Source organism: Phascolarctos cinereus, unplaced genomic scaffold (genome assembly GCF_003287225.1).
Source record: "Phascolarctos cinereus isolate Bilbo 61053 unplaced genomic scaffold, phaCin_HiC Scaffold_4;HRSCAF=312, whole genome shotgun sequence".
In the NCBI taxonomy this organism is placed as follows: Eukaryota; Metazoa; Chordata; class Mammalia; order Diprotodontia; family Phascolarctidae; genus Phascolarctos; species Phascolarctos cinereus.
Window position 1 is genome coordinate 283,575,870 of NW_027555847.1, and position 25,390 is coordinate 283,601,259.

The 25,390-nt window shown below is 37.7% G+C and overlaps 1 protein-coding gene across 3 annotated transcripts; it reads right to left on the reverse strand.

Annotated features, from left to right (window-relative positions):
- Positions 1-3,658: 3,658 nt before the first annotated feature.
- Positions 3,659-24,423, reverse strand: CUNH5orf63 (chromosome unknown C5orf63 homolog). Of its 3 annotated transcripts, none has more exons than XM_021009621.2 (4): positions 24,322-24,423; positions 9,161-9,281; positions 4,618-4,674; positions 3,659-4,040 (listed from the first exon to the last, which is right to left on the reverse strand). In XM_021009621.2, exons 2-4 carry the CDS (start codon positions 9,272-9,274, stop codon positions 3,870-3,872), a joined length of 342 nt encoding a protein of 113 aa, XP_020865280.1. In that variant the 5' UTR covers positions 9,275-9,281; positions 24,322-24,423; the 3' UTR covers positions 3,659-3,869. The 3 variants fall into 3 exon arrangements, with proteins under 3 accessions (XP_020865280.1, XP_020865267.1, XP_020865273.1); XM_021009608.2 differs by lacking the exon at positions 24,322-24,423 and adding an exon at positions 24,135-24,314; XM_021009614.2 differs by lacking the exon at positions 24,322-24,423 and adding an exon at positions 24,131-24,260.
- Positions 24,424-25,390: the final 967 nt, after the last annotated feature.

Genomic DNA, 25,390 nt, shown 5'->3' on the forward strand with positions numbered 1-25,390 from the left:
GATGTAGACTCAGTAGTGGTATTGCTGGGTCAAACTGTATGCAGGATTTTATAGCCCTTTGGGCATTGTTCCACATTGCTCTCCAGAATGGATGGATCAGTTCACAACTTCACCAACAGTACACATTAGTATCTCAACTTTTCCACATTCCTTTCCACATTTATTATTTTCCTTTTCTGTCATATTAGCCAATCTGATAGGTGTGAAGTGGTACTTCAGAGTTATTTTAATTTGCATTTCTCTAATCAGTAGTGATTTAAAGCATTTTTTCATATGACTAGAGATAGCTTCATCTGAAAACTGCCTGTTTATATCCTTTGACCATTTATCAATTGGGGAATGACTTGTATTCTTAATAATTTGAATCATTTCTCAATATGTTTGGGAAATAAGGCCTTTATCAGAGATACTTGCTGCAAAAATTGTTTCCTAGCTTTCTGCTTTCCTTTCAATCTTTGTTGCATTGGTTTTATGTAAAAACTTTCCAATTAATATAATCAAAATTGTCCATTTTACATCTCACAATGCCCTATCTCATTTGGTCACAGATTCTTCCCTTTTCCATAGATCTGACAGATAAATTATTCTTTGCTCTTCTAATTTGCTTATGGTATTACCCTTTATGTTTAAATCATATATCCATTTTGATCTTATCTTGGTATATAATGTAAGATATTAGTCTATACCTAGTTTCTACCATAGTTATTTTCCAGTTTCCCAGCACTTTTTTGTCAAATAGTGAGGAATTCAAAATTTAAAAAAAAAATGAATGCTAAAAACTGTCTTCACATGTAATTGGGAAAAATAAAATGCTATTAAATTTTTTTAATTAAAAAAAGAGAGAGCGCTCTTCAGAGTAACCCCTTATCTCATTTTCGTTGAGACAACTCCCTTTCCTTCCCTGTTTCAACCTCTCCTTTTCACTCTATTTCTCATTCTTCTTCAGCCCTTCTTCTTGATACCTCCCACCTCTCCCACATCTATGCAGCCTTCAAGTGAGAAATTTTGTCTTAAAAAATTCACAGTCACTTATAGGAAAGTTGTGAGATTTAGTCCATGATGCTTTAGTTTTGTTCCTCTACATTCTATTTATATCTTTATCTCCTTTGTACATTTTGTTGTTGTTGAGTCATTTACACTTATGTCTGACTCTTCATGACCCCTTTCGGAGATTTCTTGGCAAAGAACTACACAGAGTAGTTTGCCATTTTCCTCTCCAGCTCATTTTACAGATGAGGAAACTGATGCAAAAAGGATTAAGTGACTTACGTAGGGTCACACAGCTAGGAAGTATCGGAGGCCAGATTTGAACTAAGGTCTTTCTGACTCCAAGCTACAAATTTATATTGCATAATCACAACTGGGCTCTCAATGTGGAAAGTCAATCCTTTCATGCCTACTCTAAAGGAGTCACTATCCCATTCACCAGAGTGGCATTTCATTCCTCTTCAAATGTCACACGGCTTTCTCTCCCCACTTCCCTCTCAACTGAGAACCTTCAATGAAAAAACTGAGGCCAGTCACCAAGAGGTCCCTATTATACACTCCATCCTTCACTCATCTCACATCACTCAAATGCCTTCTATCACTATCTTCTCCTTTACTCCTCTCTTACATGAAAAGCTGACTTTTCTTGCTAGGGAAAACTCCTCTACATGTACAACTGATCCCATTTAACTCTTCTCCAGCAAACTGCCCCCTCTATCATCCTTACTCTCTCATTAGTCTTTAATTTCACCCTGTCCACTGGCTTCTTCCTTACTGCTTATAAATATGCTCACTTTCCATCCTCAAACCCCCCCCTGAAAAAAAACCCTCATTTGATCCATTCCTTCTCTCTACCAATAATCTTGCACTAGAGACTAGATGACTAGAGAAAGTCATCTACAATCAAGTGCATCCACTTCCTTTCATCTCACTCTTCCTAATTCTCTACAATCCATCTTCCAACCTTATCATTCAACTGAAACTGCTCCCTCCAAAGTTTCCAATGATCTCTTCAATGCCAAATGGCATTTTCCTCTCTGCAACCTTTGACATTGTTGATTACCATTTTCTCCTTGACATGCTCTTCTTTTTAGATTTTCTTGACACTGATCTCTCCTAGTTCTCCTCTTACCACTACTTCTTAGTTTCTTTTGCTGAGTCTTCATCCAGGTCAAGCCTGCTAATCGTCCTAACCTCTCTTCCAACCTCCAATCTCACATGTGAAACTGCCTACTGGACATCTCAAACTGGATATCACGTATACATCTTAAACTCAAACTCGTCCAAAACTGAACTCATTATCTTTTCCCCAAGGCTTCCCCCTCTTACAAATTTTCCTGTTACAGTCAAAAGCACCATCATCCTTCCACTCAGCCAGGCTTGAGACCTAGGTGTCTTCTTGACTCTTTACTCTTTCACTCCCCATCTCCAGTCAGTTGCCAAGTCTTACCCATTTTGCTTTTGTTATTTCTTCTTCTTCTTTTTTTTTGAGGCAATGGGGGTTAAGTGACTTGCCCAGAGTCACACAGCTAGCTAGTAAGTGTCTGAGTTCGGATTTGAACTCAAGTCCTCCTGACTCCAGGGCTGGTGCTCTCTCCACTGCATCACCTAGCTGCCCCGTTTTCATTTTTTATATACATCTTTCACCCCCTTCTCTCTCCACCCTGCCGCCACCCTGATTCAGGCCCCGAATGCCTCATCCCTGGGCTATTGAAATACTTCCCTATCAGGATCAAATATGAAATTCTGTTTGGCTTTTAAAACCCCTTATAACTTGGACCCTTATTACCTTTCCAGTCTCAACACTCCCTCCATGTACTCTTCAATCCAGTGACATTGGCCTCCTTGCTGTCACACTCATAGGACACTATCTCCTGACTATGAATTTTCACTGGCCATCTCCCATGCTTGGTATTCTCTCTCTCTTTATCTCTTGTGTCTTGGCTTCCCTGACTTACTTCAGGTCCCAATAAAATTCTACCTTCTGTGAAAAGTCTTTCCCAATCTCCCTTAATTCTAGTGTCTTCCCACTAAGACTCTCTCCAATTTATTCTGTTTACATATTATTTATACATAGTCGTTTAACTGTTGCTTCCTCCATTAGATTTTTTTTTTTGGCCTTTCTTTGTATCCCTAGTGCTTTAGTGCAGTGCCTGGCACATAACTGATTCTTAACAAATACCTGTCGACATCGGTTTTTTTTGTTTTGTTTTGTATCCCAAATCTGTTATTCTTTTGCTGGACTGGAGAAACTTGCCATCATTTGTTAACTTTTTTCTAATAGGCTAATTATTTCTGCTCTGAAAACTATGAATTCTGACTTTTTCCCCTTCCTAAATTTGCTTTTCTGATGGATTTCACTTCTTTTTTGAATCATTCTGGAACTTCTTATTGTTTTATTGCCTTTTGGGATTTCACAGGGTTCTATGCTTCTTCTGGCATTGGTTCACTTTCCTTTGTCTTGCACTCTCTTTTAGAGTTTAGTACTCATCTTTCCCTCTAGTTTTAGGATCCTTTCTGGTTATTCATCTGCATGTGGTCTAAACTTAAAATGTTTTTAATATATTGTTTTTATATGAACTGTATTTCCTACTATATTCCTTCCCCACCCAATCCCAGAGAGCCACCCCTTATTTAAAAAAGTATAAAGAAAAAAATAGTTTCACAAAACTAAACAACATATCAAAAAAGTCTGTAATTATACATAGTTTTACACATCCATGGTCTTCCATTTCTACAAAGCTGTGGGAGGAGTTGTCTTATCTCTTCTTTGAGGCCAAACCTGGTCATTTCACTCCTAGAAGACTACGTAGTCCTGGTCACATTCTTGAGGAATTTTACATTTACATAACGTGGGAAAACCACTTTGGTATGAGTCAACTTCAGTTATTTTGCTGTTCAAGTTTCTTCAGATTTTTTTCAAGCTTTGAGAAATTTACTTTATGCATCATCAAGAACTGACCATTCAAATGAAAGACAGGTATGTCAAACTTGTATCTATCATACCAAGCTGAATTCTCTGGAAGAGTGATGTCCACCTCTTGCAAAATAAACTGGAAGAAATAAAAATGGAAAATTACAAAGAATGACCTTTATGGCTTACTGCATGATAGCCAGCTACTACCAGCATATCTGATGCTGAGTGGTTTCTTCGGTTCACAGTTTGGTAAATGTCCTTCATCTCCACACCTAGGTCATTTTCACCCTGAACCAGTTACATTTCTGGTTCACTTGTTCCACATTCATTTGCAGGGCTCATAGTTTCCTGTCAGAACAAACTATGCCCTGAATAGATCATCTCCTGAAAACCAGGAGTGTTTCTGAATGTAAATTCAGGAAATGTAAAGATCTGTCACATAAAGGCATCAAGGCAATAAGGATAAAGATTTTTAAAAAGCACTAACATTGCCCCTAACAGTTCATTTTAGTTTATTTTTAATACCAAGAGTCATAGTACAAGAAAATTAGTACTCTTAAATTTAATGAATTTTAAGAAATTTAGCATCAAAAATACATAAAAAAAAACCAAAGGAAATTAGGGGGGAATTATTTAATGTTCTTTTTCAAAGAAAGAAATTCATATAAGGTATACATTAAAAGCATATTATATTTTATATATACATATATTACCCTGTTTTTTAACGGCTTGAGGACTTCTTTTGCTTCATCACAAAGAGGACATGGATCCTGAAACAGAAGAGAAAAATAAAGCTGTTACACAAAAAATCCAGTCCTTTTCTCACTGTGCCATGGTGCCTTCTATCATCACCCCTTCTACTCTACATTCACCTATCAGATTTACACGTCCCCTCTTTCATTACTGTGATTGCCTTACTAACGAAATTTTCAAGAGGTCAGTTTTTTCTACTTTTTTCAATTTTTCAATTTTTTTTCTCAATATTTTTTGATCTCTCATGGAATCATCAATATCTGTTTGGTTCACTCTAATTTTTCAAGAATTCTGTAACTAGCATATAAGGATCTATAGTATCTTTTCTAGTAAGCCGTTAATTCTGCCAAGTCTTTGCTTTAGTGCTCTCATTTTTTCCCCTAATTCTTTCCTCTACAGCTATGATTTCTAAAAGATTACTTCATTTCTTCCAGGAATTTTAGTTTATCCTGGAACAAGGTCAGAAAGATACAGACACAGATTTGCTCCTTTCTGCTCCCTTCATAGTACATATCCTCATGCCCTGTCTGCACTGCATCTGCCACTGATCTTTGCCCTGGTACACTGCCCTAGCCTCTAGACTGTCCTGTCCTGCAGGCTCTGCCTGGCTCAATCTCCTCCCTGAAAATGACCCACTTTGGTTTCTCCTTGGATTTGCTGATCCCTATTCATTCTGCTGAACTTCCTCAATCTATGTTGGAATAATTGTGGGAGAAAAGTGGGCTGTATTGCTTTCTCATACTCTGTCATCTCTGCTCATCTCTCTCTTCTCCCTCCCTAAAAACATATAAAGCTTACGTACACTGTAGCATGAAATGCACAATAATTTCTAAGAAGAACCTAAACCCTTCAAAGACCTCATGAAAATAACTGGTATGATTTCTAAGGATGAATGTCATTCATATTCAATTTGTTTTAAAGATTGATTAATTTATAGCAGTCTAGTGAAAAGCCTTATATTGCATTTTGTCGAAAGCAGAGGTTATTTTCTACACACAGAATTACTTACTTTTAGACATTACGTATATTCCAGATTATTTTATTTCATTTTTAAAAATTAACAAGCATTTATTTTTTCTGTTCTATCTCCTGACTTCACCTAACTCTACTGTAAAAGAAAAAAGAAAAACAAAACTCTGATCCAACAATACCACTACTAGTGCTATACCCCAAAGAGATGAAATAGGGAGGGAAAGGACCTATATGTACAAAAAGATTTATAGCAGCTATTTTTATGGTGACAAAGAACTGGAAACTAACGGGGTACTCATAAATTGGGGAATGGCTGAACAAATTACAGTACATGAATGTTTTGGGCTGCCATTGTGGCATAATAAATGATGAAAGGCACAGTTTCAAAGAAATGAGTGAAGACTTGCATCAACTGATACTGCTAGGGGTTGGCCTGACACCTCTAGCTCTCCTTCGCAGGTTAAAGAAAACTCAGTTACAGGAATAGAGGTAGGGGAAAGGTATTGGTGGGGTCAATAACCCTATAGAAGGCCACTGGTGAAACACTGCCTGGAATCAGGAAGACCTGAGTTCAAATCCATTCTTTGATACTTAGTAGCTATGTAACCATGGGTAAGTGACTTAACCTGTTTGCCTCAGTTTCCTCAATTGTACAATGGGATAATAATAGCACATACCTTGCAGGCTTGTTGTGAGGATCAAATGGGATATTTGTAAAAGCACTTAGCACACAGAAGGTATCACATAAATGCTTATTCCCTTCCCTTCCCCCCCATAACACTGATGCTGGGTGTAAGCTTCCTGCCTACATCATTACTGAGATCAGGAAAGCTACAGAGATAGCTCTGTTCAGCTCTTTATAATCCACAGTAAGCTGACAAGTGCCACCTGCCTTCCTCACAGGTAACACAGGGTTGCTCTAAGAGGAACTGGTATAACAAAATCTCCAGTTTCTTTCATCTCTGTAACTAAAGAAGAAACACCTTTCACCTTCCTGGAGACCCAACATTGTTTGGTGTCAATCACATAGGATGGTTCAGGAGACTAAAGATTTCCATTTGACTCTACCTATGGTAACCTGCAGAGTTGTTGAAATGACCCATATAGATAATGACTCTCAAGAGTCCATGATACCCCTTCCCTCCATGATTTCCCCATAATGATCCAAATGGAGAAGGAGCTTTATAAGATGCCTCAGTCTTAGACAGTGATGAAGTACCCTATGGCACTAACGATGAATTTCCTTATATAGTTTTATTAGCATTCTCATATGCTGGCCATCAATTGTTTTCTTACCAATCCCATGTTTCAGGAGTCACAACTCAAAGCTCGCTCATGGCCTCTATCATCTTTCTCTGTCACATAACGGGGGGTGCTTATTTGTACTGACAACAATATTTGCTCAGGCCACAAGAATCTATGGAAATTTCACTAGCTCTTCTGTCTAGACCTATCTACTTGTGTGGAAGTGGAGACCCAGAATTAAAGTCTGAAGCTATTTTGGTGGGACTCTACCTAAAAGGTAGGATCTAATTGTCCCTGGAGCAGTCTGGTAATAGGGTATGGCAGGCTGTGTGTATGTTGGGGTAAGGATAGATCAATTCTATCAAACCCATTTCTTTTAGAAACTTTACCACATCCCTTGCAGATCCCCATTGGTAGCTAGATGAAATAGGAACTGTTCTCATCTCAGCCATCCACAAACGGACAAAAGGTACTCTCCATCTGGAGACTTTAATTGACTTAGCTGACTTTTTAAGTTCCAGAGAGCTCCCCAAGCTTATGGAAACTCAGCTATGGAGAGAATCCCAACATTAAACCCAACAGCATATACCCTCAGAAGCCACTGGTCTAATGATTCATCACATTTCTGGGTGAACTTAAGATGTAACCTGTCCAGTTCCTTGGTGGTAAAAGGCTGCCCTGACCCCTGCTCCCTCAATGAAGAAAATCCTGAGAGCAATAATAAGACAGTACAGGCTTTTTAAAGAGCTACCAGTATGAGTTCCTCAGTATCTTCCTGGCTCTGATCTCAGTGGGATGCAATAGAACCTCTGGGTCAGAAACCATACAGGTTTCCCATTCTCATTAGAATAGATCCCTTTACTTGCACTGGAACCAGCTCCATCAGCTGCCTCTCAGGCTTCACTGCACAGCGCTTAAAACCTGAAAGCTCTGTCTCCAACTGCTGAATGTACTTTTTTTCTTTTTAAGGGTTATCAAATTTATTTTATGTTTTGTTTTAGTTTTTGGATACTTCAGCTGAAAATTAGGTTGCAACTGAGTGTAGAAGCGACATATACATTGGGACCAACTGAAAGTTAAGATGTCAGTTTCTTTTGGGTCTCATTATAACCATAATCTCTCTCTCTCGTGCATTTGATTTCACAAAAAAAAAAAACACACCATAAGCTTTTGGAAAATGACAACAGCCATTTCTGTTTTTTTAAAAATTGAATAACATAAGACTAAATGGATTTTGCCCAATTATGGTAAATCTTTTCCATTTAAAACCAAGAGCCAGAATTACATGTAATGGTGATAAAATAGAAGTATTTTCAAGTAGTTTAGTGGTAAAACAGGGATGTTTATTATCACCACTATTATTTGACAGGGCTAGAAATACTAGCTATAACAATATAACAAGAAAAAGTAACTGAAGAATTAGCATAGGTAAAAATAGCCCTACAAACTCCATTTGTTGTACAGTTATGACCAACTCTTTGTGACTCCATTAGGGGTTTTCTTGGCAAAGATACTAGAGTGGTTCGCCATTTTCTTCTCCAGCTCATTATATAGCTCATTAATATATAACATAATATAATATATTAAATTAATCATATAACTTATATAATAAGTATAATAAATGATAAATAAAAATGATAATACTACCTAAATTAATTTATTAATTCATTCCTATGCCAAACTATAAAATTATCACTTTAATAGGCACAGGACTGAAAAAATCAAAATATTATTTTGATAAGATCTAGAAAAAATAATCACAAAATTCATGTGAAGGGAAAAAAAAGTCAAGATTCTCAGAAGAAATAACTGGAAAAAAAAGTGAGAAGATAACAAGAGCCTAGAAGTAGCATATATCAAATGACACTACAAAACAGTGATCATCAAAACTATTTGACACTGGGTAAAACAGAAAAGTTGGTCAGTGGAACAGATTAGGCAGATTATTTACAAAAGCAAAGGTATTTACTCAGTAGCCTAGTGTTCAATATTCTCAAAGACTACTACCAATGAACTCATTGTTTGACAAAGACTTCTGGGAAAATTAGAGAGAAGTCTGGCACAAATGAGATTTGGATCAAAATCTCATGAATTTACTCTTTCAGAATTGAGGGACATGAGATATATGAGCAAGAACTTTTCCTAATATACTAACTGGCAAATTAAGATATAAAAACCTTAGAATGGGAAAAATTTACTCTACTCTGTTCCTTCTTTATGCTCTAATTTTTCCTTCTAGAATGTGTCCATATTTTTTCTGTTAGTATCTCTACCAAAATGCATTACCTTTGTGAACAGGGTCAGTACTGGAAGGGTTTTCTTGGAGGCATAATTTTTTCTAAACAATAATCCAAAAGTATGTTGGACTCCCTGTACTCTGTTGCACCATAGCCAAATCATCTTGACTCTGTTAAAATAAAAACAAAACAGTAAAGCTATGTTTTCCATATACTGCTCTTTATAATTATGAACTGTGAGGTATAACAAACTTATCAGGATCACAAGAAGTAAATAAACTTGCTTCTCAGATGCTGGTGGTGTCATAATGGTCCACTGAAAAATCTATAAGATGCTTTATATGTTTATGGTGTTCCAAAAAAAAGTGGAATGGGGAAAAGATGATTCACTTACAATGATGAAATAAACAGAAACAGGAAAACAATTTATACTATAATAGCAACATTGATGATCAGTTTTGAAATTCTTAAGTCGTATTTGTTTTATATAATGGTACTTTAATGACAATTTGTTTTGAGTAGGTTTTTTCACTTGATTCTCCTTAATTAGCTCCCCAAGCACAATTTAACTCTCTCCACAATGAAAGGCAAAAAAAAAAAAAATATATATATATATATATATATATATACACACACACACACACACACACACACACACACACACACACACACACACACACACATATCTTTCTCTCTCTCTCTCTTAAACCTCTATTGTTTGGATGCTAAAAGCAATATTATCCACTAGAGTTCCCTGCCATGGGGGCTAGCCTAGCTTTTCCTAAGAACCTGTCCCATGAAGATTATTCTATACATAAATGTATTAGGAAGTTTCTACTAGAAATATGCAGCAAGAACCACAGTTTTACCATAGCATTTTTAAAGCACTAGGTTTTTGAAGATCCCTTAATCCTGATATTTTCCATGACATTCTATTTATTCAAAGTATTAAGTATCCAGGCTTTGTCCTTATAAAAATAAAGAAAATCCTTTCTTAAAATGAATATATGATGTTAACTTAAGATAGTACTCACTTATGATTTACTTCCAAAATGAATGATTTCTCCAGGGACGCACGTTTCTTGGTGGGGCACCCTCCTCCCCAGCAGGGAGAGGCAAGGGAGGGGGGGAATTTGATTCAATTTATCATTTACTCCATCTCACTCAAAGTTAACTAACAAGATGTCCTGGCCCTGATACCTTTGTCAGGTAAGAACACTAATACTGAATCAATTAATCGAAGGTATTACATCAGGCAAAAACCTCATTAATCAATCTGGAAGGAGTGAAACCTGTAAAATGAACTTAAATGACATTACATTGGAAGTGCACTGGACTTGGTTGAGAAAAGAAACCCAGGACTCCACCCACTGACACTCAGTGTCAAGCCAGCCCTTTGATAGAAGCACCTTCATCCAAGTCCCTGAAAAGGAATTCCTTGAGGTTAGGCGTGGGGGTGGGCATCCTTTCCCTCCCTTGACCAGAGGATAATCTTACAAATTTGAAAAGCTGAAAGCTTCTGAACTTCCTATGGATGTATTAGCAATGTCCTCACAACACCACTGCCTAACAGCATTGTCTACATTAGGAACAGAAGACAAACTAGACACAATAAGGAAGTTCAATTTCAGAATTTTACAGGGATCCCGGCGCAAAGCTATATTATGCCTAAGAAAATCTTTGTGAGGAGCCCACAAAGAGGAATAAAAGACTTTCAACACATCTAGGAGTTGTGTTATTCTTTTGCCACATGTGCTTTCTAAGCTTGAACCCAATTTCCCTTAGATTCCATATGTATTTGTGGAAGAGAATGGAGTTTGGGCAGCTAGGTGGTGCAGTAGATAGAGTGCAGGTCCTGGAGTCAGGAAGACCTGAATTCAAATCTGGCTTCAGACACTTCCTAACTATATTACCATGTTACCCTTGGCAAGTCACTTAACCCTGTTTGCTTCAGTTTCCTTATCTGTAAAATGAGCTGGAGAGGGAAATGGCACACCACTGCAGTATCTTTGCCAAGAAAACCCCAAATGGGGTAACAAAGAGTTGGCCATAACTGAACAACAACAACAAATGGAGTTTGTAGGGATATTTTTACCAATTGCTCTTAATATACATCTTAGTAAATACCTTTAACTAAAAGCTAATTAACCTTGACTGGAAAATTGACATCAATGAAAAATAATAGGTTAAGAATGCTGATGAAGACTTGTGAGCAATAACATTAGACAGATGTCCCCAGCATCTCAGGATTACCCCAAGACCACTAAGGGGAAAATAGTCAATTGATATCTGGGAATCCAACCTGCTAGTATGTGCAGGAGATTAGTCTCAGAGCCTAAACTACACTTAACTTCGTTTTATTTTGTAAAATATTGCCACAGAAACAGTATTCATCATTTATGCTAAGGTTTATTTCCAAAAGCATTGTACATATTTTGAACTTCCATTCTACACTAAAAATGAGACATTTCTACTTCCTACGTCAAGTTCCTGTATTGACAATGAAAAAGACATCACAAATTCAACCAATGGCCCTGAACTTAGATTACTCAGACAGCGTCAGAGTAAGTAGCAAACACTACTTACTCACTTCACTCTCATCTCTTTACTTTGATGGGGCACCTCAAGTAGCCAGATCACACTACAGCTAATATTCTTACGTCTCTATAGGGTGAAGATGTTACCTTAGTGTTCAGTGGGGAAGCCAACATGATGGATTTGTAGGCTGCAGCCACAGCACCTCCCTCCCAAATACATCCCTTCTCTTGCAATCCTGCTGTGAGTCAGAATATGAGAAGCAGGTACTAGTAAATTAGATACCAACTATATGAAGAAGGGAAAAAAATGGAAAAATAGAAAGAGGTTTGTCAGATCATAGATTTAGAGTTGGAAGGGACAACAGAGGTCACCAAGTCTAATCTTCTCATTGTAAAATGCTAAAAAGCTAAGGAAATTGATGTCTGGGGAGGCTATGTGATTACCCCAAAGTTTTACAGGTAATAAATCTCAAAAGCAGAATTCGAATCCAGCAAAACCTCATGCTATGTATATGTATACAAATATTTATGTATACACACATATACCTTTTTTGGGAATAAATCACATTAAATTACTCCACAGCTTATGGAATAAGGTTGGAAATTTACATTTTAAGGTATCTGAACTATACCCAGGGGTTTGCTGCAGTCAGCTCTAACCATCTTTGAGAGAGTGTTAAATTTTCAATGTGAGTACTCACACTTTAGAAATCAACAATAGCCATAAATCATGAAATGATTTATTCCTTTATTGATTTCTAGACTTTAAAAGTGTTGATACCAGCCTCAGACACATAACATTTACTAGCTGTGTGACTGTGGGCAAGTCACTTAACCACAACTGCCTCACCAAAAAAAAAAAAGTGTTAACAATGCAGATTAAATTTAAGAACAGGTGATAGCTTTTTTAGGAGCCTAGTTTTAAAATATCTACCAGCACACCCGTGAATTGCTCTATGAACTTTGCATGAGCTCAGCAGAAATGCAATAGAAGGTTCAGTGAATGAAGTCAATCACCAAATCAGATTCTGGTGATAATACTAATAATAATAGCTATTATTATTAATGATATTAACTGGCATTTATATAGCTCTTTAAGGTTTTCAAAATGCTTTACATGCATTATTTCATTTGAGCTTCACCTCACCCTTGACAGCACCCGTTCCTGCTTAAATGGTGATGGAAAACTGCTATGTGATAACAGTAATAGAAAATGACCAAGTGGATTTTGTAGGACACACTGGAGTTCTCTAGCCAATAAATGGCTTAGAGATAAAAGTCTAGTAAAATGTTCTTTTGGGTCAGATACTGAAAAAGAATAGAGAAGAATTCTGAACTAGCCACTCTTCTGTACACAGAGTTTTAGCAGATGCTTGCTTAGGTTCATTCTGACTTTATTCAGTCTAGGTTGCTAGGATTTGCAGTCATGTAGAAATGTCAGCAGAACTAACCCACAGCACAGCATTTGTAGGGAAAAGAAATTAACTTTATCATTTGCACGGGAAATGGGATATAGCCCCATGTACAATATTACTTTGTTTCTTCTTGAATCTTCTCCCTGCTAGGTTTTACTTCTAGAAGAGCCACCAGAGAAGAAGACAGTTCAATAAAGGGAATATACCTGAAAAGTGTATGATGAAGCATGTAATGATATAAATTATAATTTACTACCAGGCTAATGACATGCTAAGATTTCTCCCAAGAGAACTGATATCTCTTCTGTCATTGGTGTATAAATAATAATGTCAAATACATTTAAGGAAATTAGGGTGTATGATAGAATGCCAGCCTCAGAGACATGAAGACCTGAATTTGAATCCTGCTTCAGAATTTTGAGCCTGTGCCCATAGGCAAGTCATGTATGTAACCATTCTCAGCCTCAGTTTCCTCATCTATTAAAAGAGGATAATGACACCTACCTCACAGGATGATTAAGGATCAAATGAGATATAGAAAATATAAATATATATAATCTATCTATATAATATATTCTATACAACATAAAATAAATATATAATCTGTTCAGTATGTAAACATAAAATATATTACTATGTAATAAATGCATAATGATATATATAATGCATGCTATATGATATAATATATAATTATAACCTGTAGTATATGTAAATATATAATGTTATATTATCATATAATACATTATATAATTCTTATATATTCTATTATATGTAAATATGTAATATACAAATACATGACATATATAAATATATAAAGCACTTTGCAAACTCTTAAACTGCTATATAAATGCTACCTATTTTATTATTATTACTATTATTATTATTGCTACTTTATAGTGCCTTAAGTTTTAAATCTTACAACAGCCTTGGAAAGGAGGTGCTACAGTTATTATTATTTATATTTTGAAGATGCTCAGAGAATATATAACTGGCTTAAGGTCACTCAGCTAGTAAGCATCAGAGGTGGGAGTCAAGTTTAAGCCTTCTTCATTCCAAGACCAGCAGCTAAAGACTGTATAGGACAGGCGCCCTTCATCCCCTCTAGGGACTATTACATGAAATATTGCATAAATTTCATACAGAAGTAGAAAAGTATATGGGTAATGAATATGACCAAAGGATGTCTGTACTGGAAGTAGGGGATGAGAGGTCTCTAGATTGCTATAGGAGTTCCAGATTATGGGGGCCTTGAAGGTTAGGCAGAAGAACTTGGACTTTATCAAAAGTCACTGGATGCCATCAAAGGTTTTTGGGCAGGATTGTGACATAAATGAATCATTGGTCTTAAGAGTAATCTAGACTTAAACAGAATGGATTTCTTGGAGAAAGGGGAAGGTGACCAATTAGAAAATTGTTTCAATGATCAAAGTATCCAGGTTAGAGTGGCAGTAGTAAAATAATCTTTAACCTCTACTAATAAACCAAATGGAAGAATTTGTAGCTAACATCTGAAAATGACTCATCAGATGAATGCCATGTACAGTGGAAAAAGCAGTGGAATTAGAGTCAAAGAATCTGAGTTTGAATCCAACTCTGTGACCTACTATTGATGTAACCTTGGGCAATTCACTTTAATTCTCTAGGTTTCAATTTCCTCAAATGTAAAATGAGGGATTGGATTACCAGATATTGATCTATGATTCACCTTGTTGCCTAAAACTAAACTAAAGAACATGTTAGCAGACAGAAGGCCGAGAGATAAAAATAATTATATTACAATTACAATTACATGTGACAAATATGACTTAAAAATTAAATTAAAAATAATTCTGTGGTTCATTCTCATCTATCTTTAATGTAAGATAATTAAAGTTTAAAGTCTCTAACAATGGAAGTAACAGGACTGATTTTTTTTAAAAATCTAAATGCTTCTTAAAACTTGCATAAGAATAAATGAATTAATGTAGAAGGAGATTAAGGGAAACATCATGTTTAATTTGAGTTAGAAATTCATATTTTACTTTTCATATCCTCCATTTAAATGTGGTTGATCCAGTTGTGAGGTATGAGAAATGATGGTATGAGAAGAAACAATATTTTGAAGCCATATATTTATTCAGAGTACTCAGGCTTCATTAAGTAATGAGGCAGGCACCAAATGTCTGGTTTGTAACAAATGAAGGTAGAAAGTAAAAGTCATCTTCCTACCTATTGTTTTTCCCTACAATGCTTGTATTATTTTTTGTTTCTAAGAGGGGGAAAAGTGTTATTAATAACTTACTAGGACAAATGATCTGTGAATGTCAAAATACAAGTGAAACTCAAATCAAAATGGGGGCCACTACACCATACATAAGGATTCTGTGGGCAACATATTGACTTAGAAAACCACATATTAAAATTATCTAAGTTTTATTATATTTTTATTTATTTTGTTGACTATTTTCCAGTTAATTACATCTTAATCTGTTTCAGGCAGCACTAGGGAGCGTTGCAGGCTGCAATGAGGCTATGACTGACATTTCTAGCCTAAGGACCTTTTCAGCTCTAAGTGTATGATGATTTGATTCATGCTACACAAGGATCAGTTAAAACAGCCAGAGATGTTCAGCCTGGAGAAAAGGTTGGGGTTAAGGGGGAGATAGGGCAGAGATAGACATGATAGCTCTTTAGGGCAAGGCAAGATTCACATTTAAAGTGGAAGTGAAATGGGTTTTTTGGTCTTAACTCAATTGCTCCATCCTTACTACAGATCGTCTAGAAAACTATTTAGGTTGGATTTTGGAAGATAGTCTAGATAGAAGAATAGCAGAAGAGGTACAGGAATGCAGGGCACTCAGCCTCACCTCTCCTTTCTATGTTTTGTTTTGTTTTTCCTTTGACAGGGTTATTTTTTGTCTCTTTGACAGGGTTATACCCATTTAAAAACTTAATTTTAGTAAGTGGATTTTGGGAATCCTGCCAACCTTCTTATATCCTGATTGATAACTGCCACTTATTTGGCAGGCTGGCACATATGAAATGAAAAGGAAGAGCAGTGTGTCCTCTGGATCGTCACATATATATTTGGAATCTTTAAGTCTCAACTGTCATACTTTCCAGATCATTGCTTCTGAGGGGACTACTCAGTGATGCAGCTGGTGCCTGTTAGAAATAGGTTTGACACCAAAAATTTAGTATAAAGAAAATTTATTATAAAGAAAGTCCAGGGGATTTAGACGTTTCTGGCCAGAAGCGGGCTCCATCTCTCCTCAGGAGGAGTGGGCCCTGAGTATAAGGGAAAGTGTGCTTTTATGCAGTTGAATTCAGCGCAAAACCTCCCAGGCCAGGATTGGTCCAACCCTTCCCAGGTTACACCTTTCCTTACATGTTTCCTCTGGATATGCTCAAGTATGTTCCCCCTCCCTTGGTCATACGTCCCATGACTCGTTAATGAGGTTCTAATTTTATGCGGGGTGTGTCAGATAATAGTAATGAAGTTCATTAAGCAGGCACACTAACATTTTTCAGGTGTCCTCAGGTTGACCCTAATTGGTCTGAGCTGGCTCGACCCCTGTCTTGATTTTGGGGTCTTCTTGGAACAATCCACTTACTTCCTATTGGTCAACCCCAGCCCACCTACAGTGTACCACTTCCTGGGACCTTTGTTCTTTAAATCTCTGCATTATTCTACCTGTGGAAACTTAAGCCCTTCTAACTCTAACAGTGCCCATGACAGTTACAGGCAAGTTTCATTAACAGCAGACATCTGAGAAGTCAGAAGCATAATAACACATTTCCTATATACTCCCCCTGGAACCCAAAAGATTAAAGGACTAATTTTTGTTCTAATGCTTGTTAACGTTAATGGCAATGGCACAAGGTGAGTAAAATGAAATAGGGTAGCCAGGTGGCAGAGTAGACAGAGTGCTAGGCTTGGGAGTCGGGAAGAATTAAATGATTACCTGAGGCACCTACTGCTTGTGTAATCCCGAACAAGCCATTTAACCTCTTCATTGGTAAAACAGGGATAATAGCACCTACTTTATAGGGTTATTATGAGGATCAAATAAGCTGCTTGTAAAAGCACTTTGCAAAACTTTAAATGTTATATAAATGCTAGTTGCTGTTATTACAATTACCTCTCCTCCTCCGGATACGCCATCCCCCAAAATCCACTAGAATATTAATTTTGCAGCTAGACTAAAGCCAGAGCAGGCTATTCCCATTTCAGATTACACAACAATGTTCAGTACAATTACAGTGTAATGGCTGCAAAACTGTTCTTGAATGCAGCGAGAACTGTATTTATATGGCTGGGTTCTGTCACACGGTGGAACAGAGTTTAAAAAGCACTTAAATTCCTTCAATCCACAAAAAACAAATTTTTGAACGAAAACCGGATCTGGCTCTGGGGAGAGAAACCAAGCAAACAGAGAATGATAGTGATTTCACATTATCCTCCATATCCTGAACAATTCATTCCATTTGAAGAAGCTTAGACTACTAATGCCACCATGGAAAACAGGCAATTCCATGAAAATATCTTAACCATACAGTACAAATTTATTTAGTAAATTACCTGTATACTCCTACATCTTCAAAGCGCTTTTTGCAACTGCTAAACCACTCATCTGAGCTGTATTTTACCATGTTCTTGCTCATTCCAACTCATACCAATAAAAAAAAAAGTTAGAAATTGAACAGGCATGTCACTAGGTAGGGATGGAGAGATCTGAATAATGTAGTCTTGACTTTAAGCCATGCTCTCTTCTTTGACTTTGTTGTCACTAACTGTTAGTATATATGAATATAAACAAATGGACTTGGGGCTTTGCACTCTAAACCCAGATGTGCCAAAGACTTGTAATGCAAAAACATCCTAGCCACTAGGGAATCACAGACTCAGGGCTGGAAAAGACAGCCATTGTGCATCTGGGCCATCCTGCTGCTAGTCAAAAGGCCCACACTTTAAACTCTGCCAGTCATCTAAGAATCTATGCAGGGATGTGCCGGAAGCAGCTCACCGGGGCCAACTACTAAATTTTCAGTGTAAGCATTTATACCTCCAAAATTGGCAAAATACTACAAATTGGGCTTGATTTCGTGAATATTTATAAGTCTTAAGTGATGAAGAAAAAGCTAATAATGCAGATTAAATTTAAAAGTGTGTCTTGAGTAAATTGTTTCCCCTCAGAGAGCCAGTTATTAAACATTTATCACCACTGAATCTATCTTTTCAAAAAATCTAGAGAAAATTCTACAGTCTACCTTTGTACTCTACTCAATGTATAACAACCCTCATTGACATATTAGAGCTTCAAGGAATCTTAGAAATCACTGAATCTGATTTCTGGGCCATATGACTAACAAGATGGAATACTAGTCATGTTCTATGATTCACACAACTCCTCAAATCTCCCCAAAACAGAAAGTATGCACCAAAGATAAAACAACTTCATCTATCCCCATTGACACCAGGAACCCAAAAGAACGGAACAACTCCATGAATATCTGATTTTCATTCACTCAGCACCCCCTCCCCAACTGCAGACCGTGGCCCTGGCAGCAAAGTTGCACTAGTTACCCTGACAAACAATAGCCCTCACACTCTGACACCCATTATCCGTCAAAAAAATTTACTGAGGAAATTACTCTTAGCACTGCAGAAATATTCTGTGTTGCAAAAAAAAAAAAAAACCAGATTCTGCAGGACAGCAGAAATTATATCCTAACAAATGTACATTAATAAAATAGAAAAAGAGAATTAATGAACTCAATATGCATTTCTTTTTAAATTAGCAAGGCAAAAAAACCATAGAAAGCCAACAAAGAAACAAACCTAAAATAAACTCAAAAGAGGAGATATTAAAAATTAGAGGAGGAAGATGTATGGAAAACAAAAAACCCATAGAAATATAAAACTAAAAGCTGGTTCTTTAAAAAAAAATAATAAAATTGACAAACCTTTAGCTAATCTGATTAAAGAAGATAGAAAATTAAATCAATAAAATAGCAAATGAGCAGGGTGAAATCACAACAAAACCAGAAGAAACAAAAATAATCAAATCTATTATGCACACTTATTATGATCACCAAATGGAGAAGACAAAAGAAACAGAATACCATCAAAAACAATACTTACACTATCAGAACATCAATTAGAAGTCTTAAATAACCCAATTTCAGAAAAGGAAATAGAATTAGCTGGAAAGGAACTATCAAAGAAAAAAACTCCTGGTCCTGATGGAGTAACAGGAAAAGTGCATTAACCTCAAATCTTTCCCTAATATATCAATCAGGTTGGAACAAATTCACATTTTCAAAACAATCATTACAACAAAACTGATTATATATTCAATAAACTCCTGCATTCCCGAGCAACCATAAGGACTCTACTTAATAAACAGGATTCTAGTTAAAGAATGTTTTATAATCTCTTCAGTGGAGCTCAATCATACACTCTCTTGTATTGGAGTTCTGCGTTCATATTTTATGTTAGCAATTAGTTCCCCAAGGATACTTAAGTTCTTTATCTCTCTCCTTATCTTTTATACAGTAAAAGAAACAGAGCAGTAAAGCTGGGGGCAGTGCTAGTGGTATTTTTCCTCAAAAGGCTCTCATTTTATCTCATTCCTGTGGCAGCATCCGTTTGTTTTGTATTGGCCTGTGGAGATAATGTTATCTTCATTTATACAGCAATATGTATATATTGAATCCTAGTTTCAGATATGGGGAACTTTACCCAGATCTTCCAGAATTTTCTAGCCTACTTACTAGAATAAATGGTGGTGGCACCATTAATTCATTCAACAAGCATTTATACACCAAACTTCCAAGGCTAGTGTCTATCATTCTTCAGGACATTCCCCTGTCTTTACTCAATGAATTCAGTGCCAGGTTCACAGTCTTTTATCAATCCTCCTCAACTCCTGTTCTTCAATATACTTAAACATACACATTGAAGGGGGAACTTCAATATACATATCGATACACCCTTAAGTACCCTAACCTCATAGTCACATGTAATGACACTCCCTCATACACCCTAACCTCACTGCTGTCTCACCCCTCCTCCCCCCCATATCAAATCTGTTGCCAAGATCTACTGATTTTACCTTCAGACCATCTCTCATAAACTAACCCTTCTCACCTCTGACAGTGCCACCATCTTGGTGCAGGCCCTTAACAAACTCATACTTGCACTTTATAAGACTGGAATAGCTTGGTGTTGGTCTACAAGTCTCTCTCTACTCAGCTGTCAAAGTGGTCTTCCTAAAGCACACGTCTGACCACATCACCCTCCCTACTCAAAAATTCTAGTGGCTTCCTTCAGGATAAAAAATAAAATCCTCTGTTTGGCATTGAAAGCTCTTTATAACCTGCCTCACCCCTCATATTTCTAGTTTTCTTACACCTTACATCACTCCTCTCCCCCAACTCCTCTCTCTACTCTCTGATCCTGTGACACCAGCCTCTCTGTCTGTTTCATGAACAAGACACTCATCTCCTGACTCCAGGCACTTTCCTGCTGTCCCTCATTCCTGGAATGCTCTCCCTCCTGATGTCTGCCTCCTGCCTTATCTAGATCCCTTCAAGTCCTAGCTAAAATTCTACTTTCTAGAGGAAGCCTTTATGGATTCTCCCTTAATTCTAGTACCTTCCTTTTGTTGATTATTTCAAATTTATCCTATATATAACTAGTTTGTATATAGTTGTTTGCATGTTGCCTCTCCTATTAGACTGGGAAGGCCTTGAGAGTAGGGGTTGTCTTTGCCTTTCTTTGTATCTCTAGAGCTGGCCCAGTGCCTGGCACACAATAGGTACTTGATAAATGTTTGACTGACTGACTTTTACATCAGTGAAAGCTCTATCGTTAGTAATTTTTTAAAAATTATTATTATTTATTTATTTTTGGCTAGGCAGTGGAGTTAAGTGACTTACCTAGGGTCACACAGCCAGTAAATATGTGTTTGAGGCCGAATTTGAACCCAAGTCCTCCTGAATCCAGGGCCAGTGCTCTATCCTCTGTTGACACCTAGCTGCCCCTTGAAAGCTCTATCTTTCAGTTTGCATTTAGGAAGCTGAGGATCAGAATATGAATATCACCTATCAAGACAACTGTGAAGCCAACAGCTAAAGGTGTTGATTTTCAATTAAGTACTTTATCTCTCAGGTCACATTTATCCTTTTTCAGACCAAGTTTTCCACAATATTAAACAAGGATGATAATTCTAAACTAGCTCCACTTGTTTGTAGAGAGGGGAAAATATAACATCTCATGAAAATAAAGTAATAAAAAAAAGATTTTAAAATATGGGTCTCAAATACAAAAAGCTCCATTTCATCCCTTTCTTAGGTGGTCTCATACCCCTCTGCTGCAGTGCCTTACCATATCAGTATCTGAGCACAGAAACCAGCTTGGCTTTAGCCCTGTTGGAGCTCAGAATCCACAAGCTCCAATAGAGATCATGCACCCCACAAACCTCAGCCTATCTGGTAGCAGGGATTGCAGGAATGCATCACCACAGAAGGTACCTTTCTTATTATTTTTACTGTTATTAGTTAGTCTGGCATTACAGAAAGAACACTGGCATTGGAAGTATTAGAACTAGGCTAAAATCCCAGCTCAATTATTTGCTACTTTTTTCTCATGAGCCTCTGCTCCTTTATCCTATCAAAGATTTTGTTCTGCTAAACCCTAGCCTTGTATCACTCCTACTATTCACAGCCTTTGCTAGTTGCTGAACAAAACTGGAGAAAAATCACAAAACTTTGCAGACTGGGTCTACTACAGGTTTATGTTCAATAACTTCCACTGGGCCCTCACTGTGTAAAGGCAATCCTTTTATACTTCTCTAACTGATTCACTATCCCATTCCTACAATAGCTGGGGGGGGGGGCAATTGGGGTTAAGTGACTTGCCCAGAGTCACACAGCTATCGAGTGATGTGTGTCTGAGACTGGATTTGAATTCAGGTCCTCCTGACTCCAGGGCTAGTGCTCTATCCACTGGGCCACCTAGCTGCCCCCATATTTAATAGTTTTTACAAACCTTTTCATACTTCCTCAAACCTCTCCCTCTACCCACCCTTTCAATCTAGCCTCATATTTCACTGAAAAAACTGAAACTATTCACAGAGAGCTCCCTCTTCTCCCCCAAACCTCATCTTGTATCACTCAGATGCTTTCTCCCACTATCTCCTTCTTCTCTTTTTCACGTGAAGAGTTCTTGACAACACAAATCCATCTAAATGCACAGGTGATTCCCTTCCATTCCACTTCTCCAGCTGATGCCCCCTCTAATATCTCTCTCATTTATCATGAATCTCTCCCTGTCGAGGAGAAATTGGTTGCCTCCCTACTGCCTACAAACATGACCGTGTCTCCCCAGTCTTCAAAAAACTCTCCCTTGATCTGTGTCCATCCCCACTAGCTATCATCCTATATCCTTCTTGTCCTTGTAGATAAACTCCTTGAGAAGGCCATCAACAGTAAGGGCCTCTACTTCCTTCTGTCTCACTCTTTAAACTGACACAGAGTGAGGAGATCAGACCTGAGAAAATTTATAAAATAATATAAATATGATATAAAAACACAAAGGAAAAAACTTTGAAAGACTTGAGAACTGAAAAAATGAAATGGCAAACCATGATTCCAGAGGACCAAAGAAGTATGCTACCTACCTTCGGACAAAATGCGATGGACTTAAAACGTAGAAGAAGATATGTTTTTGGACATGGTCAATGTGGCAATTTGTTTTGCTTGACTATACTTATTTTTATAGATCAATGGGGGGGAATGATAAATGCTTGTTTGTATGTATGAGTTAATATTTATCATTTTTTAAATAAGGCTGAATATTTACGGAACTGGTAAGGTTCTAGGTTTTTCCTCATGCTGTTTGGCATGGGGTGGGAAATTAGAGGGGAAATAGGCAGCTCAGTTAAGATGAATATATAGCAAGGAGCATCTAGCTGCCTTCCTATGCTTACATTGCTAAAGTTGTCTGGTGTATCCCTTACTTCCTCAAAGCATTTGAAATAATTCTGCTACCAGTTCCTTAAATTTCAAAGTGAATTTGTTTGGTATAGTCAACCACCTGCCAGAAAGGTGGTTTTTTTTGTTTGTCTGTTTTTCAGCAATCTGCCAAGTTTGATCATGTATTACCATTTTATAGAAATTTAATTAAACCTAGAAAGGTACATTACTGAATTACTGATGGAAGCAGGAAGCTAGAGGATGAATAAGAGAACTAAGATTTCTACCATGATTTATAAGAAGGCTTTTCCACTTTGTTCACTTTCTATACTATTTCTATATCTAAATATTTCTATATACATATACAGGCAGCTAGATGGTGCAGTGGATAGAGTGCCAGGTCTGAAATCAGGAAGGTTCATCTTCCTGAGTTCAAATTTGGCCTTAGACACTTACTAGTCGTGCGACCCTGGGGCAAGTCACTTAACCCTGTTTGCTTCAGTTCCTCTTCTGGAAAATGAGCTGGAGAAGGAAATAGTAAACCATTCCAGTTCCTTGGCCAAGAAAATCCCAAGAAAGATATAGAATGACAGCCAGTGGGGATGGACAGATCAAGTTAGATTGTATTGAGGACTGGGGAGACCATGGGCATGTTTGTAGGCAGTAGAGAAGCAACCAATTTCTCCAGGGAAAGACTGACGATGAGAGGCAGAGATGGTAGAAAGGGGCATCAGCTGGAGAAGACGGAATGGAAAGGAATCACTTGTGCATTTAGCCTATCCTAATTCCCTGAGTATCTGGTTAAAACAAGGTGCAACAAGGATAACATATATGTGTGTGTGTTCATACGCATACGTTAAGTACACACATACATAAAAGTGATTAACGAAGTTATGGCTCCCACTTTAATTAAGTTCCCCCACAGTGATAATGCATAATGGAAATTAGCAGAGAGGGCTGTGCGAAGACTGGAGAATGGGCTTTCCTTTCCAGCCCCATCCCTTCTCATCTCCGTCTCGTCCTCTTAGCCCGCGGACCCACAGCGAGCGAACGGGGCTTCCCGGGGGGCTTCCCGGCGGGGGCGGCAGGGAAAGGGAGGGAGAGTACCTACTGCGTGGTTTCGGAAGCTGCAGTCTGGGCTCCCTTCCGGCCATCGAGGGAGGAAGGAAGGTTAAAAAAAAAGGACGAGAACTCAAAGATGGGGGAAATGAGCATAAGCCAGTCCTGGAACACTCAGACGCGTGCAGGCGGGGCTGCAGCCACCTTTGCACGCGCAACTCCCAAGCTAAAGCGCTCACCTTGGCCTTCTGGTTTCAAAGTCGTCCAGTGGTTTTGCTTCCTTGTTCCCAGAGCAGCTTGCGGACTCTCTGGTTGCTGCCCCTAGTGGTCACATATAGGAAATGAAGTATTCTTGGACCCAAGTCTGGAGAGGACAAAAAACAAAAAACAAAAAACGTCAACCTTTGAGGTTTGCGAGATGGAAGGGCCTTGAGAGATTATCTTTTCTGTTCATTTTACAGATGAGGAAATTGAGGCCCAGAGAGATGAAGTGGCTGGGTCAGGGCCATGCAAATAAATAAAAGGCAGAGCTGGCATTTGAATCTAGGTTCTCTAGTGTTATTTGCACTACAGGCTGCCTCCCCTTCCTGGGATTTCAGTTCTTCCCATTATTTACCTGTCATTGCTTGAGCTGGCAAAGCCTCTCACATCTCCTTACAGTTATTTCTTTCCTCTCTTATTGCCCATGGTTTAGATTTCAGATTTTTCACTGAAGATGGAAAAACCTAAGACCAAACCAAAATTATAACACTGAGCAATAAACAGTGATATCTTTCTGTTTTGAATATTTAGAGATCATCTTGCCTTGTTTGAGATTATGCTGGCTTAGAATGTAAGGACAGATACTAAGCAAACAAGGTATAGAAGGTGGAGCACAGGTCTTTGAGGCAGAAGACCTGGATTTGAGTCCCACTTCATAGTTATTTTGAGGATCAAATGAGATAATTACATAAGGCTCTTGATAATATATAAAGCTGTTTGCTAACCTTGAAGTGCTAAATGCTAACTACTGTTATTGTTGCTGTTATATTATTATTGACTGTCTGGAAGACCCTGATCTATAAATTGAAGGACTGAATACAGAACATGCATCCAGCAGTCATTTTAAAACCACAGGCATGCATACGTACACTTACATGAGGCAGCCCAGTCTGGTGGATGGAGAGCAGCCTGGAGCCAAGAAGACCCATCTGTGCTGAAGTTCCACCTTGTAAGTAAGGTGAATTTTAGTGTGTGTAAGGAGGATTTTGTTATTCCTTTTCAGATAATAGTTCCAGAATCACATCAGATTACACGCCATCCGGGGGG

Coding starts and splice junctions, on each gene's coding strand:
- CUNH5orf63 (XM_021009608.2), bottom strand. CDS start 24,238: ATGCTCATTTCCCCCATCTTTGAGTTCTCGTCCTTTTTTTTTAACCTT. Junction 9,282..24,134: donor GCAGCTTCCGAAACCACGCA/GTAGGTACTCTC, acceptor TTATTTTAACAG/AGTCAAGATGATTTGGCTAT. Junction 4,041..4,617: donor TCAAGCCGTTAAAAAACAGG/GTAATATATGTA, acceptor TATTTCTTCCAG/TTTATTTTGCAAGAGGTGGA.